Genomic DNA, 15,215 nt, shown 5'->3' on the forward strand with positions numbered 1-15,215 from the left:
ATTCAATTCCCAGCACACACATGACGTCTTACAAATAAATAAAATCTTAACAGTTCAATAGTTCTTTGGTGGACCGGGGTGTGGTGGCACACTCTTTTAATTCCAGCACTCAATCTCTGTGAGTTCAAGGCTAGCCTGGTCTACAGAGTGAATTCTAGGACATCCAAGCCTGTTACATAGAGAAACCCTGTCTCAGAAAGACCATATATATATATATGTTTGGTATTTTACTGTTATCATTTATTTCATAGAGCCCTAACTTATGGAAATGTAGGTTATTTTTTACTTTATGCTATTATAGTTTTGGAATTTTTATATGTACATTTTTTGGCATGTATCTGATATTTTCTTTAAAAATTTTTTAGATTTATTTTAATTTTGTTATATATTTGAGTTTTTGCTTGTATGTATATATGTGTACCATGTGTGGTGTATGCCTGGTGTCCATGGAGGTCAGAAGAGGGAGTTATATCCCTTAGAACTAGATTAATGGATGGTTCTAAGCCACCATCTTGTGAATGCTGAGAACTGAACCCCAGTCAGGTCTTCTATAAGAGTAACAAGTGTTCTTACTGCTAAGCCATCTTTCCAGACCCTGAATTTCCAAGGTAGGATTGCTGGATTGAAAATTACACGTTTTAAATCTTTATCTAACTCTATTATTTACCTACATATTGAAGATTGCTCTCAATCAATTACATTTATATCATCACAGTACAGTGCCCAGGGCAGGAATACCTAGCCCAATTTGAAGTTCAAGGGAAGCTTCCTGGGGGAGGTCCCCAGCCTCCCTTCATTTTTGTTTTGTTTTATTGAGAGAGGGTCTTTCTGTGTGGTCCTGGATGGCCTAGAACACACAGTGTGGACTAAGCTAACCTTGAAATTGCAACAATTTTGATTCTCCTGCCCCTGCCTTCGGAATGCTAGGATTAGAGGTGTGTGCAACCATTTGTGGCGTGTTTCCCACTGCCTAGTATTAAAATGAAACTTAGTCTTGTGATCAAAGAGTAGAGAGGGTTGTGGTGTAGATGATGAGTAGTAGAACATCGTTAGACCTTGGGTTCTGCACTACACACACAGACACACATACACACACACACACACACACACACACACACACACACACACACACACAAGACCAGATAAAGGACCAGCAACAGGAAATCAAGGACAGAGTGCACCAGGCTGACTCACCTCCTGCATTTGTTCCTCTCTGCCCTCTCCGACAATAGGTATTCTTGACATATTTTATCTTTGCTAAGTAGAATTCCTTTCTCTCTCTCTCTCTCTCTCTCCCTCCCTCCCTCCCTCTCTCTCTGTTTCTTTCTCTTTCTCTCCCCCCCCCCCCCATCTCTCTCTTTGAACTTACATTTCTTTACTTGCCAGAACGACTTACTCCATTTCCCGGTTTTTAGGAAGCGATGGCTACCGAGAGTGCTTCCTCAGAAATCATAGAAAAACAAAGAACAAAGTTGCTTAATGTCCTCCAGCAAGACCCTGATTCTATTTTGGACACGCTAGCCTCTCGGAGACTGATTTCTGAGGACGAGTATGAGATGCTAGAGGAAATTCCAGACCCCCTGAAGAAAAGTCGGAAGCTGTTAATTGTGGTGCAGAAGAAGGGCGAGGAGAGCTGTGGATGTTTCCTCCAGTGTTTGTCTAACTCGTCTCCAGAGGCGGCCACCATTTTGGGCTTAAATTACAGTAAGTTGATTTTTTTTTAAATTTTAAAGGAAAGGGGGAGGAAGCAGATTTTCTAGAAAAAAAAAAAAAGAATTGTTGCCTGTTGTTTGGATTTGACATCCTGAGGCGATTCTTACTGAAATGTGAGACAGGAAGTGTAGTTTTTAAAGCAGGGAATGATGGAGCGCATTGATTTAGGAGACTGGTAATTGCTGATCAGACTGTCCCAGCTGTTTTTGTGTCCTGGTCAAATGCCACTGTCAGATGCTCATGGTCCCGCAGGGACTTGGAAAGAGCACACCGTTAATGATGGCACCATCTAGGGCTTTCCTTCTCATGTAGGTAACTTCGAGATAATATCTCCAAAGACCTCAAGCGGGGCCTTTGGATAGTCACTCAGAAAGTACAGGGGAAACCACTTTTAATAAGCCAGCCAGAGCTTATTATCCTTGTTCTCTATGTAAGAATGCTGGCAGAACAGTAGTTTCTCCATTTGATGGATAAAGGGTTTAAGATCTTGAAATTAATACTCTATAAAATATGGTCCTTTTTCTTTCTTAAAAAAAATCACTTTATTCTAATTAAGTCACAAATAAAACACAGCTAGTTTAAGGAAGACACTCAAAAAGTTATCCAGTCCCAAATGCATCGCAGTGAACTTCTATACAGTTAGAATGGCCGTTCTGAAGCCACAGAATGTCACTTAGGATTTTATTCTTCCTTCCTTCCTTCCTTCCTTCCTTCCTTCCTTCCTTCCTCCCTCCCTCCCTCCCTCCCTCCCTCCCTTCCTTCCTTCCTTCCTTTCTTTCCTTCCTTCAAGACAAAGTTTCTCTGTGTAGCCCTGGCTGTCCTGGAACTTGCTCTGTAGACCAGGCTGGCTTTGAAGTCACGGAGATTCACTGCCTCTGCTTCCCGAGTGCTGGGATTAAAGGTGTACACCACCACTGCCCAGCTAGTCTTCCACTTTGAATTACATTTTTATTCACTCATTCACATAAAAAGAAAAAGAAAAAGAAACTAAGATGGAGTTCAAACTCAGGGGAAAAAGTAGGTTGTTTTTTTCATATACTATATTTTGATCATATTTTCCCCTACTCCAATCCCTCCCAGAAAAAAATATTGTATGAAAAAAAATTTCAATAAAAAGTATCTTTATTCCTTTTTTCATGACTCATGTCCTTTTGCCTACATTCTGTCCTTCCTTGTCACCTAATGCTATCTTCTCTTGATCTCCTTTTTAAATTTATACTATATCCACACTTATACCTGCATATATATATGTATACATGTATACATTATAAACTAGGATCTGTATATAAGGGAGAACATGAAAATTGAAAACAGAATTGCCATACGACCCAGCTGTTCTCCGCCTGGTGTTGGAGCCCACTGAGGTTTCCTAGTAGCTTCACCCAGTAGGACTTCATAAGAGGATGATTGGGCCACAGGCCTGGGTACCAGGTGTTTGGAAGGGTCTACATTTGGCTGTACCTAGCAAGGGGGAGGTCTTATGCTCCGCCCATTGGCATTGTTATAAGAATCCCTTTTGAATAAAGTTCTGGGCCAGTGGATAAGAATCCAGGCCCACTCAAGTCTATCCTGTATTTCTGTTTCTCTCCCCTGTTTATTTCTACCCATCTCTTATTCCTCATTCCTCAAGAGTCTCTGGGGTAAATAAATGTGGGAGCTGGTCTCCCACATCCTGGGGTGTATATCCAGAGAACTCCATATTATATCACATCGTGTTTATTGCTGTGCTATCTATGATAGCAGGGATATGGAACTGGCCAAAATGTCCACAAGCAGATGAATAGATAATGAAAATGAGGTTCTTTGTGAAATATTATTCAGCTATAAAGAAAAGTAAAATGATGACATTTTCAGGGATATGTATGGATCTGGAAAGTGTAATATTAAATAAGTGTATAATCCAGACTCAGAAAGAAAAACCACATGTTAATATGTATTGTTTTTAATTAACACAATTATTGGATGGGATTCATACAGTGGAATTCACTATAGTATTTTATTATATGTAAATGCTGTATCAGATAGCATGGTTCTTGGCATATCTATTTTCCTTAAACACTTACCGTGTCAAAATCCTTTCCTCCAGAGCTGAGGAGATTGGCTCACTTTGTAGAACGCTTGCTGTGCGAGCATGTGGATCTGAGTTCAGATTCCCAGGATCCACCTAGAGAGCTGCCTGTGGTAACATGTGCCCATGTTCCCAGTGTGGGAAGGTAGAGACAAATCCATATAGTCTCTGGAGCTTGCTGGCCAGCTAGGCTTGCCAGTGAGGAGGACAGCCCAACTCCACCCTCTGGGCTCCACAGGCATGTGCACCTGCACCAACAAGTGTGCTCAGAAACCCAGGGATGTTGGCTGCACACACAGTCTGTTGTTTTTCTTTATAACTGTGGCTGCCTTTTAAGCAATGGCTGTCCTAATCAGCAACTGCAACTCCACTGCTGTGGGAGTCCAGCTCCAATCTGTCCAAGGGTTCTTGGGAGAAGAGAGAGAAATGAGAAAGTACTAGATAGAAATATAGGGAGAGACCACGAGAAAGACAGAGACACAGGATGGCTTCGGGAGGGCCCTGGGTCAATACACAGCTGCCTCGAGATTTATTCTAATGGGCTTTTGTTTTGTTTTGTTTTGTTTTGAGACAGGGTTTCTCTGTGTAGCTTTGGTGCCTATCCTGGATCTCCCACTGTAGACCACGCTGACCTCGAACTCACAGAGACCCGCCTGGCTCTGCCTCCCAAGTGCTGGGATTAAAGGTATGCGCCACTACGGCCCAGCTCTAATGGGCTTTTTATATACTGCCAAAAGGAGAGGCAAAAGACTTCCCCCTTTCAAAATCAAAGCACAATGTACAGACGAGTGTAGCTCCTTCAAAACACCTGGTAACCACGCCCATGGCCAAATCATCCCATTATGCAGCCCTGCTAGGTAAAGCAAGCTCAGATTCTCTGTTCTTGAGTAAGGTCTTACTGGGGAGCCTCTGTGGGCCCCCACATGCTGCTACCAGCAGCAGTTTGGCCTCAAGGGCCACAGCCTGAGGGATTTTTGTTCCCTCAGCCGCCACTCTTTCAAAACTAGAAAGGGAACTTATCTAAATTCCTGTCACTCTAAAGAACTCAGGATTCAAAGGTTGAGGGAGAATTCTGCTCACTCAGAGAAGCTGAATAGCAAGTAGTTCACTTCCTCTCCTTGCTCGTGTCTCCCAAAAAGCCGGGCACCCTTCTCCCAGCCCCCACTTAAAAGCCCTTCTCCACCTGGTTTCTCCCTACTGCTTCCTGTCAGCTAGTCGCTGACTCAGCCTCCTGACTGCAGGTGAATTTTATTTAATTAAACAAATCTAACACGTCTTTGCATCATTAAACAAATAAATGTTCCAGAGCGTAAACAAAGGAACACACCTGCTGTGGGATGGTCTGTATGTCAAGTGTGTTGCTGATTGGTCAATAAATAAAACACTGATTGGCCATTGGCTAGGTAGGAAGTATAGGCGGGACAAGGAGGAGAATAAAGCTGGGAAGTGGAAGGCTGAGTCAGAGAGACACTGCCAGCCGCCACCACGATGAGAAACAGCATGTGAAGATGCTGGTAAGCCACGAGCCACGTGACAAGGTATAGATTTATAGAAATGGATTAATTTAAGCTGTAAGAACAGTTAACAAGAAGCCTGCCACGGCCATACAGTTTGTAACCAATATAAGTCTCTATGTTTACTTGGTCGGGTCTGAGCAGCTTTGGGACTGGCAGGTGAGAGAGATTTGTCCTGACTGTGGGCAAGCAGGAAAACTCTAGCTACACACACCTTAAAATAATATTCTGCCACACAGTCTTCTATACTAGTTATTTAAAAGTATGTACAAATATTAATTATTAGATGATTGAAAAAAAACTAGTGGATATATATAAATATATATCCATCCACAGGAATCAAAATCAGTGTACAGAGATAGCACTGTGCCTTTGTTTACTGAGTCACTGTTCACAATAGCCAGTTTACAGAATCAGCCTATTTGCCCATCAGTGGATACATGAATAAAGAAAAAATATGCTATAGAAAGACAATGGTATATAATTCAGCCATGAGAATGAAAGTGAGGCATGTTAATTTACATCTACAATCCTTGCAGAGGTGGGAGGACCAAGAATTACAGACCAGCCTAGGCGACATAGCAAGTTCTAGGCTGGCCAGGGCTACAGAGTGAGACCCTATCTCAAAATTAAGCTAACAGATAGATAAAAGAAAACAATGAAATCATGTTTGTAGGAAAGGCAGATAGAGCCGGAATGATCATATTACATTTAAATCAGATCCAAAAGACAAACATCACATGTTTTCTCTCCTATGTGGAATTTACATTTCTATATATGCATATTAAAGATGTATGATAAGAGAGCATCTGTTGGGATTAGAAAGAGTAGCTTGAGGATGAGGGAGGATGAGAGGAAAGTATTGGGCGAGGATAACCAAAGTATGATTGTGTGTGTGTGTGTGTGTGTGTGTGTGTGTGTGTGTGAGAGAGAGAGAGAGAGAGAGAGAGAGAGAGAGAGAGAGAGAGAGAGAGAGAGAGAGAGAATGTCACTATTAATTGTATGGGTGGTAGGAACTAATACAAATTTATAGTGTCTTAAAAAATGACATGTTACAAAAGATAGGAATAATTAGTGATGTGTGGGAGGAAGCTAGTCCAGTGCATTGTTTAGCAATTCATGAAACGACCACTAGAGGGAGATGCAGCTCTTCTTTTTAAGTGATCTAAAAAATGACCCAAGATGCTTAGTGTAGGACAAATCTAACTTCTAGTTTCCTTTCCCGTTGCTGTACTCTGACGACAGCAATGTATGTGGAGTTGAGTTTATAATTCCAGTTTACAGCTCATACCGTGGAGAAGTCGCAGAGGCAGAGGCTTGAGAGAGCTAGTCCTAGCCTTTCAACAGTCAGGAGCAGAGACAAAAGAATGCGTGCAGACTTGCTTATTTGCATGCTTGTGCTCAGCTTTATTTCTAGACTCTTCCACAGTTCAGGACTCCCGCTTAGGGATTACCACCACCCGCAGTGGCTAGGGTGGGTCTTCCTGCATCAGTTAATTTAAAACAATCCTCCATAGCCACGCCCAAAGGCCAACCCAATGTAGAAAATTCCTCACTGGAGATTCTCTTCCCTGGTGGGTTTTTTTTTTTTTTTCTTTTTCTGGAGCTGAGGACTGAACCCAGGGCCTACCACTGAGCTAAATCCCCAACCCTTTTTTGGGGGGGAGCAGGAGAGGTTTGAGACAGGGTTTCTCTGTGTAGCTTTGCGCCTTTCCTGGAACTCACTCTGTAGCCCAGGTTGGCCTTGAACTCACAGAGATCCGCCTGCCTCTGCCTTCTGAGTGCTGGGATTAAAGGCGTGTGCCACCACTGCCCTGGCTTCCCCAGTGATTCTAAGTTGTGTTTACAAGTAAGACTAACCTTCACAATACCTGGAAAAATAGCTGTTACTATTTCTAGAATACACTATTCCAGCACAGTAATCAGCTCATTCATTAGGAGTTACTGGGATTTCCTTAGCAGTGGCCCAAAGAAATCCGAGTGTGGGTCACATTAAGTGTATAATTAATGCAATTATTAATTAATCATATTAATATGGATTAATATAACTAATTCATAACAAAGAACTTTCTTTTTACTTATTTACCATGTGAACCTGCTCTCAGAGGCAACACTTGATTTGATTTTTCTCTGATAATCAGCTGGTTATTTGATTAGGCACCATAGGCATTCGGTCTTCTAGTAAAATAAAGGAGACTGACTGCATTCGTGTAGCCTCAGCTAGTCGGGGAGGCCGAGGAATGAACATATTTCAGCTCAAGTGTTTGGGCCAGCCCTGGCAACATAGACAACAACTTTTGTCTGAAAGAAAGGAAGGGAAAAAGAAATAAAATGAACGAGTGATGCTTTGAGGACACGAGCCTCAAGTTAATTTACAATTCTTCCTTTGGAAAAAACAGAGGCAATAATGAAATCCTTTCTTTTCAGAAGTCCCACACCAGGGGACGGAAGCGTCCAGGTCTGCGGAGGTGAGCAGGGATCCCGCAAACCCCTTTTCCCTTGGGAGGAAAACCCGGGAGAATGACGAGATTTCAGTGCTCTCTGAAGAGAAAGAGTGTGTCAATTGGGAAAGGCCTGAGTTTTTCAGGTACAAGGGAAGTAACGAGAGAGACACTTCAAGATCCTCCAGGGAGAAGGAGGAGGGGCGTGGCGCGTCACACGTCCTGGCGCCGCTGCATTCAGTTGGAAGAGTTGAGTACGAAGCTCCAACGAGTATCACATACCTAAGTGATGGAGAAAGATACGAGGAGCCAGACGATTCTCTGTACTTAGCAGAAGGGGAGTATCCAGAGTCTGTAGGGTACCCCGGAGATGTCGAGGCCATTGTGGAGGAAGGGGCCTCCGCTGACCTGCGGCGCTTTGCATATGATGGTGAAGAGGACCGTGAGTATGAAGAAACCGTGGAGTTTTCTAACGAAGAAAGTAGTTGTGAAAGTTTGGAAAGCAGCATTTCGTTGGAAGAGGAGGAGAAAGGCACTGAAGGTATGGAGACGGTGTGTGTAATTAATTAGACAGCTTATCAATAGACTAAGCAGGCGCTGTGACGTACTGCAGAGGAGGCGAAGCAGCTAATCAATTAATCGGAAATAGGGCGTTTCTCTAACATGGATTTTCTCCAGGGAGGGATACTGAGCGTGGAGTTCCCAGGTCTGGTGAAGTGAGAGACTCGGCAGGAGAAAGAGTCAGTGTCCAAGGGAAATAGGTTTGAGGACCTCCTCTGGCTAGCAAAATCCATGAATACTCGAACCCCTTTATTTTGTCCAAGTCCATAGTACTAGGCATAAACACCTTCCTGTGTAGTGGACTTCAGATCCATGACACAGAGTCTTCTGATGTCCAGGGTAGCTATCATGTACCTGAGGATTACTTTGAGTTTCTGATTCCCCCTGCCTCCACCTCTAACACTGTAGAATTACAGGCATGATCCACCACACATGGTTTTCTTTGGTGCTAGAGATGGAACCCCTGTGCATGCCAGTCAAGCATCCTACCACCTAATCTGTAGCGCGGGTTCTAATTGGTCTTAATAATAAAAACCTGGAGTCAGACATGGATAAATGCTGAAAGATCAGAGAAGTTAGTGGCAGCCAAAGTCACCTCATCTCCACAAGACCGAAAAAGGGCTGACTTCCTGTCTCCACCTGCCTTATATTCCTCTCTCCGCCTAGTCATCTCACTTCCTGTCTGTCTGTACAGACTTCCAAGACCTCTATGGTTAACTAATGGCTAGCTCTACCCTCTGGTCTTCAGGCAAACTTTGTTAGAGCACAAACAAAACATTACCCCTAATCTACATCCCCAGCCACTAGCCATTGACTTTAGACATTGCTTTCTGTTTTTGGATTAAAGCACCTTCATTTTAGTGGCTTCATAACCAGAAAGAAATTGGGTTTTGCAATTTTTAGTTTTAACCATTGAAGTGGAGATCATCAGTAGAGGAACTTACGGTGCATAGTTAAGGTCTCAGGATGCCTGGATCCAGTCCATAGATCACTATCCTGGTGAAGAGATATTTACATGTGCAAACTTTTTTTGAGTACTGGAAGTATAGATTTATTAAAAAATGAAAGTAGAGTAGTGAACCAACTCTTGATTGTTGTCCTTTGACTGTAAGGCATGTGTATTTACACACACATACATACATACACACACACACACACTCACACAACACTAAAAGTTTTGTACTAAAAGTACAAAAGTTTTTGATGTGAGAGTAAAAGTGTAGAATAGACTCCATAGAACAGGAGTCAGCTCTTCCAAAAATGTGTCTCAAGAGCCTTTTCTTTTGAGACAAGGTCTTATGTATCTCAGGCTGTCCTCAAACTTACTATGTAGCCAAGAATGACTTTGAACTTCAGATACTTCTTCTACCTTCCAAGTGCTGAGATTATAGGCCTATTCTATCACTCCTGGTTTTTTTTTTTTTTCTTGTTTGGTTTTTTTATTTTTTATTTTTCAGTGCTGTGGATGAAAGACATGGATGGCTTCATATACTTTAGATGAGCATTGTACCAACTAAGCGATACCCCAAGACCAAGCCTGATACCTTACATTATGGAGGGCATGGTTCTATGTGTCTGTAAATCCCTGCATTTGGGAGGTAGAGACAGGATGGTCAAAGCCATCCTGGGCTACCTGTGAGACCCTGTCCCACACACCTGCACCAAGCTCTTGGTACTAACAAAACAAAATAGATGAACATCGTGTCCTAGCTTGCCATCTGTCAAGAGTAAAACCTGCTTTGATTTTTCCTCTACACGTGCTATTTCTAGTAACTAGAAAAATATATGTAAAAATGGGAGATAAGGAAAAATAGAGACAGCATGTAATTTTTTTTAAAACAGAGCAAAGTTAGATTTATTGAGGGAAAGTGAAGAGAATGCCCCAGAATATAAGGGGTTCCAAAGGAGGAATACCCAGTATGTAAGCTCTGAGAGACTGTTTAATTATATTTTATTTTGTGTGCATGTGTGTGAGCATGTGTACTATGGCATGCATGTAGAGGTCAGAGGACAGCTTGTGGGAGTTGGTTCTTACCTTCTACTTGTGAGTCTAGTGGATGAGACTCAGGTTGTCAAGCTTATTAAGTATTTGTAGGGTAAAAAGTTTGAGCTCACTTCTGGGTTTTGAAAACCCACCAATCCTCAATCTTAAATACCCACTATTCCCTGAGCTTGAAATCCCACCAATCCCCACTGTGGAAATCTCCACCGTGGAAAATTCCACCCCCAAGAAACCCTATATAAGCCTGCCTCCCACTCAGTTCTCTGCTGCTTCTCACAGAGCAGAGGCCGCCACCCTCTGTGTCTTTCCCAATAAAGGTTTGTTGTGTGGTGTTGTAACTTTGTGGTACTCCTTGGTTCCCAACTGTCAGGATACTTTTCCCTTCAGAGCTGCAGCACTTGCATGGAGGAAACCTTTCCCCCTTAGAACTGTAACACTTTCATCCCCTCAGCTGCAGCACTTGTATTGGGGAAACCTTTCTCCTCAGAGCTATAACACTTACACCTTTGGCCACTGAGAAACCGCCTCCATAAAATTTGTCAGTAGTCATATTTTGGGGGCGTTTTCTTGATTAATGGTTGATGTGGGAGGGCTCAGCCCACTGTGGGCAGTGCCACCCCTAGGCAGGTGGTCTTGAGTTGCGTAAGAAAGCAAGCTGTAAATAAAAATAAAAAAAATTAATAAAAAAAAAAAAAAGAAAGAAAGCAGGCTGAACAAGCCATGGAAAGCAAGCTTGTAAGGAGTCTTCCTCTGTGGCCTTGCTTCAGTTCCTGCCTTGAGTTCATGTCTTGGAGTTCTTTTTATGATAGACTGTGATTGGGACATGTAAGCTGAAAACCCCTTTCCCCTCCAAGGTGCTTTTGGACATTGTCTTATTACAGCAACAGAAAACAGATGGAGACACATACAATGCCAGATTAGTATGCATGCCTCTTAGAAGGAAAACAGGGCAGGAAGGGTGACGAAACGAGACTTTCATTTTGTATGGTTTCAACTTGTGGCAGTGAAATTGTCAATTCCATACTCTTCAAGGAGGGAAAGAGATTCTGAACAAGGCAATAATGACTACTCTCTGCTTCACAGAAAGAAAAAGAGTATTCCAACATGTCCTGTCCTGTTTGAACATGGATAGAAGCAGAAAGCTTCTCCCCGATTTTGTGAAGCAGTTTTCCATGGATCGAGGAAGTGAGTGGACACCCGAGACTCCAGGAGACTTAGCTTGGAATTTCCTGATGAAAGTTCAGGCATTAGACTTGACAGCCAGGGATTTTATCCTTCCGCACAAGATGGTGGATGAAGAGAGCGAAGGGGAGTTGCTGGCTGGAATAGAGAATTTAGCAATTGAAGACATACAAACTGTCCATCCCCTTGATGTCCTTTGTGCCTGCATGCTTTGTTCGCACAGCTCTTTGCAACGCGAAGTCATGTCAAACATGTACCAGTGCCAGTTCGCTCTTCCCCTGCTGTTGCCAGATGCGGAAAACAACAAGAGCATCTTAATGCTGGGGGCCATGAAAGACTTAGCGCGGCACCCGATGCGGTCCTCGGGAGGACCCCCCAGGGAAACAGAAACATTTCTGAGGCTCATGAAGGTGCCAGTCCTCTCTTTCGTGCGACTCGGACCCTGTAGCTTCTCCAAGTCCAGAATCCTCAACACGCTGCTCAGCTCCTCCCGGCAGAAACCACACAAAATCTTTCTCCATCAGGATCTGTCTGTTCCTGTGCTTCCTCGGCAAATTTCTGATGGCCTGGTGGAGGTCACGTGGTGTTTCCCTGACAACAAGGAGCTAAAGGGATGTCCTCATGTTTTCCAAAAGCCTGTTGCTGTGGCCAACCTTCGTGGGGATCTCGAAAGCTTTTGGACACAGTTTGGTTTTCTGGTGGAAGTTTCCTCGGCCGTGTTCTTTTTCACTGACTGCCTTGGTGAGAGGGAGTGGGACTTGCTAATGTTTTTAGGAGAAGATGCCATCGAGAGATGCTACTTTGTCCTCGGTCCCCAGGCCAAGGAGAGTGAGGAGGCTCAGATGTTCCAGAGGATCCTGAGTCTGAAGCCGTCACAGCTGCTGTTTTGGGAAATGGAGGAAGCTGGGGATAGAAGGAAGGCAATGGAGGCCCTTCAGGCTGCCCTCCAGGAAGTAATGTCCTCTTCACTCAGATGTGTGTCCCTAGAAGATATGGCCTCTCTGGCCAGGGAGTTGGGGATTCAGGTAGACCAAGACTTTGAAATTACTCAAGATATTCATGTTTGCCCCAGAACAGCTGAAGGTGAGAACCAACAAACGCGTCAGACAAAAAGCCCATCTGAAAGCCGAGCTCAGGTGCCTATCACAGAGCCCGGGGCCCAATGTGAGAACAGCCAGAACGCTCGGAATCAGCAACAGACTCCAGTATTCACGTCTCATCCAGTAGACCCATGGCCCCTGCCTACTACACTTGGAAGCAATTTTTACCATGCTTCCTTGAAAGCCCCCTGGGTTCCGAGCTCCCGCTTTGGATCACAACAGAGAGCTAAGTGGTTCTGTCGTTTGCCCCATCAGAACACAAGGGTTCACAGCAGAGGTAAAAGCTTTGGTATTCAGTACTTCCAACCCTGGAGATTTTATTCAGGGGAAGGATTCATGAAATATTCAGGGACTCCTCGGGGGTATCATTTGAGTGGAAAATTTGGGAGGTCACAAAGACAGACTTCTCATGTACGGACCCGTCCTGAGAGCCTACAGGAAGCAAGAATTTTTCCAAGGTCTGGGACAGTGGCCTCTCTTGTAGGTCACTCACATTCTCCAGGTTCACAAGCAGCAAAAGCAGCTGGGAAGCCACAGCCTGTGAAAGCCTGTGCCCAGGGGATGCAGCTGACTGAAGCAACTGGAACATCTATGAAGACAACATCTCATATTAAGTATCCTCACCCTCCATCCTGTCAGCCAGCAGGAGCCAGTCAAGAACGAAAAATACCTGTTTCTCATCAAGGATCTCAACGAGTAATAAAGGGAAGGCCTTCAGAGACAGCTTTCCAACCAGGGTCTCAATCTATATCTGGGAGTAAACTTTCATCTACTTCCCAGTTCAACTCCCATCAACCCAGGCTCCAGGTCAAACACTTTGAGCCTATTCAACCTTCTCAGAAAAAAACCCTTCATCTCCAGCCTTCCCAGGTTAAACCCACTCATCCCCAGCCCTCCCAAGCTAAACCCCCTCATTCCCAACTCTCCCAAGCTAAACACCCTCATTCCCAGCCCTCCCAAGCTAAACCCTCTCATCCCCAACCTTCCCAAGCTAAACCTACTCATCCCCAGCCCTCCCAAGCTAAACCCAGTCATCTCCAACCCTCCCAAGCTAAACACCCTCATCCCCAGCCCTCCCAAGCTAAACCCTCCTCATCCAGATCTACTCAGTTCAAGCCACATAGACCCCATCAGTCCCAATCTAAGCCTTTTCAATCTAAATCTACTCAACATTCATCATCGCAGACCAAGCCTTCCCAGGCCAAGGCCTACTACCCAAGAGCAGGGAAACGTTAAAGAACATAGCCCAGAGACCCATGAGGTATGTTCTTTACATATTCTGTTCCTCTCATATAACAGTCTGAAGAAGAGTTTCGGTGAAAGACTGATAAAATGAGCAAAACAGAAAAAAATTATGCCAAGTCTAAGTGCATAGTGAAGTATCTAAATGTGGAAAATGTGAAAGTAGTTAAGAGTAGGGTCTGATTGGGCAAGGTGGCACACACCTGTAATCCTAGCACTCTTGAGGCAGAAGCAGTCAGATCTCTGAGGCTAACCTGGTCTACATAACAACATAGAAAGTCCTACATCAGCCGGGCGGTGGTGGTGCACGCCTTTAATATCAGCACTTGGGAGGCAGAGGCAGGCGGATCTCTGTGAGTTCAAGGCCAGCCTGGGCTACAGAGTGAGTTCCAAGAAAGGCACAAAGCTACACAGAGAAACCCTGTCTTGAAAAAACAAACAAAAGTTCTAGATCAGTCAGAGTACATAATGAGATCCTGTCTAAAAAAGAAAGAGAAAGAGAGCCGGGTGGTGGTGCTGCACGCCTTTAATCCCAGCACTCGGGAGGCAGAGCCAGGAGGATCTGTGTGAGGTCAAGGCCAGCCTGGTCTACAGAGCGAAATCCAGGACAGGCACCAAAAACTACATAGAGAAACCCTGTATTGAACCCGACCCCCAAAACAAAAGAGAGCGAGTAGGACTGCTGTGGATATTGCTTTGTATAAATAAAATGCTGATTGGCCAGTAGCCAGGCAGGAAGTATAGGCAGGACAAGAAGAGAATTCTGAGAAGTGGAAGGCTGAGGCAGAGAGACACTGCCAGCCGCTGCCATGAGAATATGTTAAGGTACCGGTAAGCCACAAGCCACATGGCAACTTATAGATTAATAGAAATGGGTTAATTTAAGATATAAGAATTAGATAACAAGAAGCCTGCCAGGGCCATACAGTTTATAAGTAATATAAGTCTCTGTGTGTTTACTTGGTTGGGTCTGAGCAGCTGCAGGACTGGCGAGTGAGAGATTTGTCCCGAATGTGGGCCAGGCAGGACTGGAGAAAACTTCAGCTACATAGGACCTAACATCAAGCCAACAATATCAGTCAGAATTCCAGAAGGTGTTATTAATTAGACTTGGTGGGTTACCAAAAACAGAACAAAACCCAAAACTAAACAGGAAGGAGGGTGTGGGTGTCAGGCCAAGCGGGAGTGGGGAAGAGCTGGGGATGGACATGATCATTGTATGTATGTATGAAACTGTCAAATAATAAATGCAAGATGGAAAAAGAATAGGACCTAAGGATACATAAATGAATTGAATCCAACATTTCTTACTAGGTAAGGTGTGGTTTGACCCCAGGAGAGTTGGTGGGATAGCCACATGTATGAAGAATGGAGGAGTTACAGTGTAATGTA

General features: G+C 44.0%; 1 protein-coding gene across 1 annotated transcript; it reads left to right on the forward strand.

Moving 5' to 3' along the window:
* Positions 1-1,383: 1,383 nt before the first annotated feature.
* On the forward strand, positions 1,384-14,313 carry Card6 (caspase recruitment domain family member 6). The gene is made up of 3 exons (XM_059276649.1): positions 1,384-1,704; positions 7,723-8,277; positions 11,383-14,313. Exons 1-3 carry the CDS (start codon positions 1,422-1,424, stop codon positions 13,815-13,817), a joined length of 3,273 nt encoding a protein of 1,090 aa, XP_059132632.1. The 5' UTR covers positions 1,384-1,421; the 3' UTR covers positions 13,818-14,313.
* Positions 14,314-15,215: the final 902 nt, after the last annotated feature.

The sequence above is a fragment of the Peromyscus eremicus genome, chromosome 11 (genome assembly GCF_949786415.1).
Source record: "Peromyscus eremicus chromosome 11, PerEre_H2_v1, whole genome shotgun sequence".
Lineage (NCBI taxonomy): Eukaryota > Metazoa > Chordata > Mammalia > Rodentia > Cricetidae > Peromyscus > Peromyscus eremicus.

Bases quoted from the DNA above. Each gene is read 5' to 3' on its own strand.
- Card6 (XM_059276649.1), top strand. From the start codon at position 1,422: ATGGCTACCGAGAGTGCTTCCTCAGAAATCATAGAAAAACAAAGAACA. The intron at 1,705-7,722 runs GTAAGTTGATTT...CTTTCTTTTCAG, and splicing joins CATTTTGGGCTTAAATTACA to AAGTCCCACACCAGGGGACG. The intron at 8,278-11,382 runs GTATGGAGACGG...TCTGCTTCACAG, and splicing joins GGAGGAGAAAGGCACTGAAG to AAAGAAAAAGAGTATTCCAA.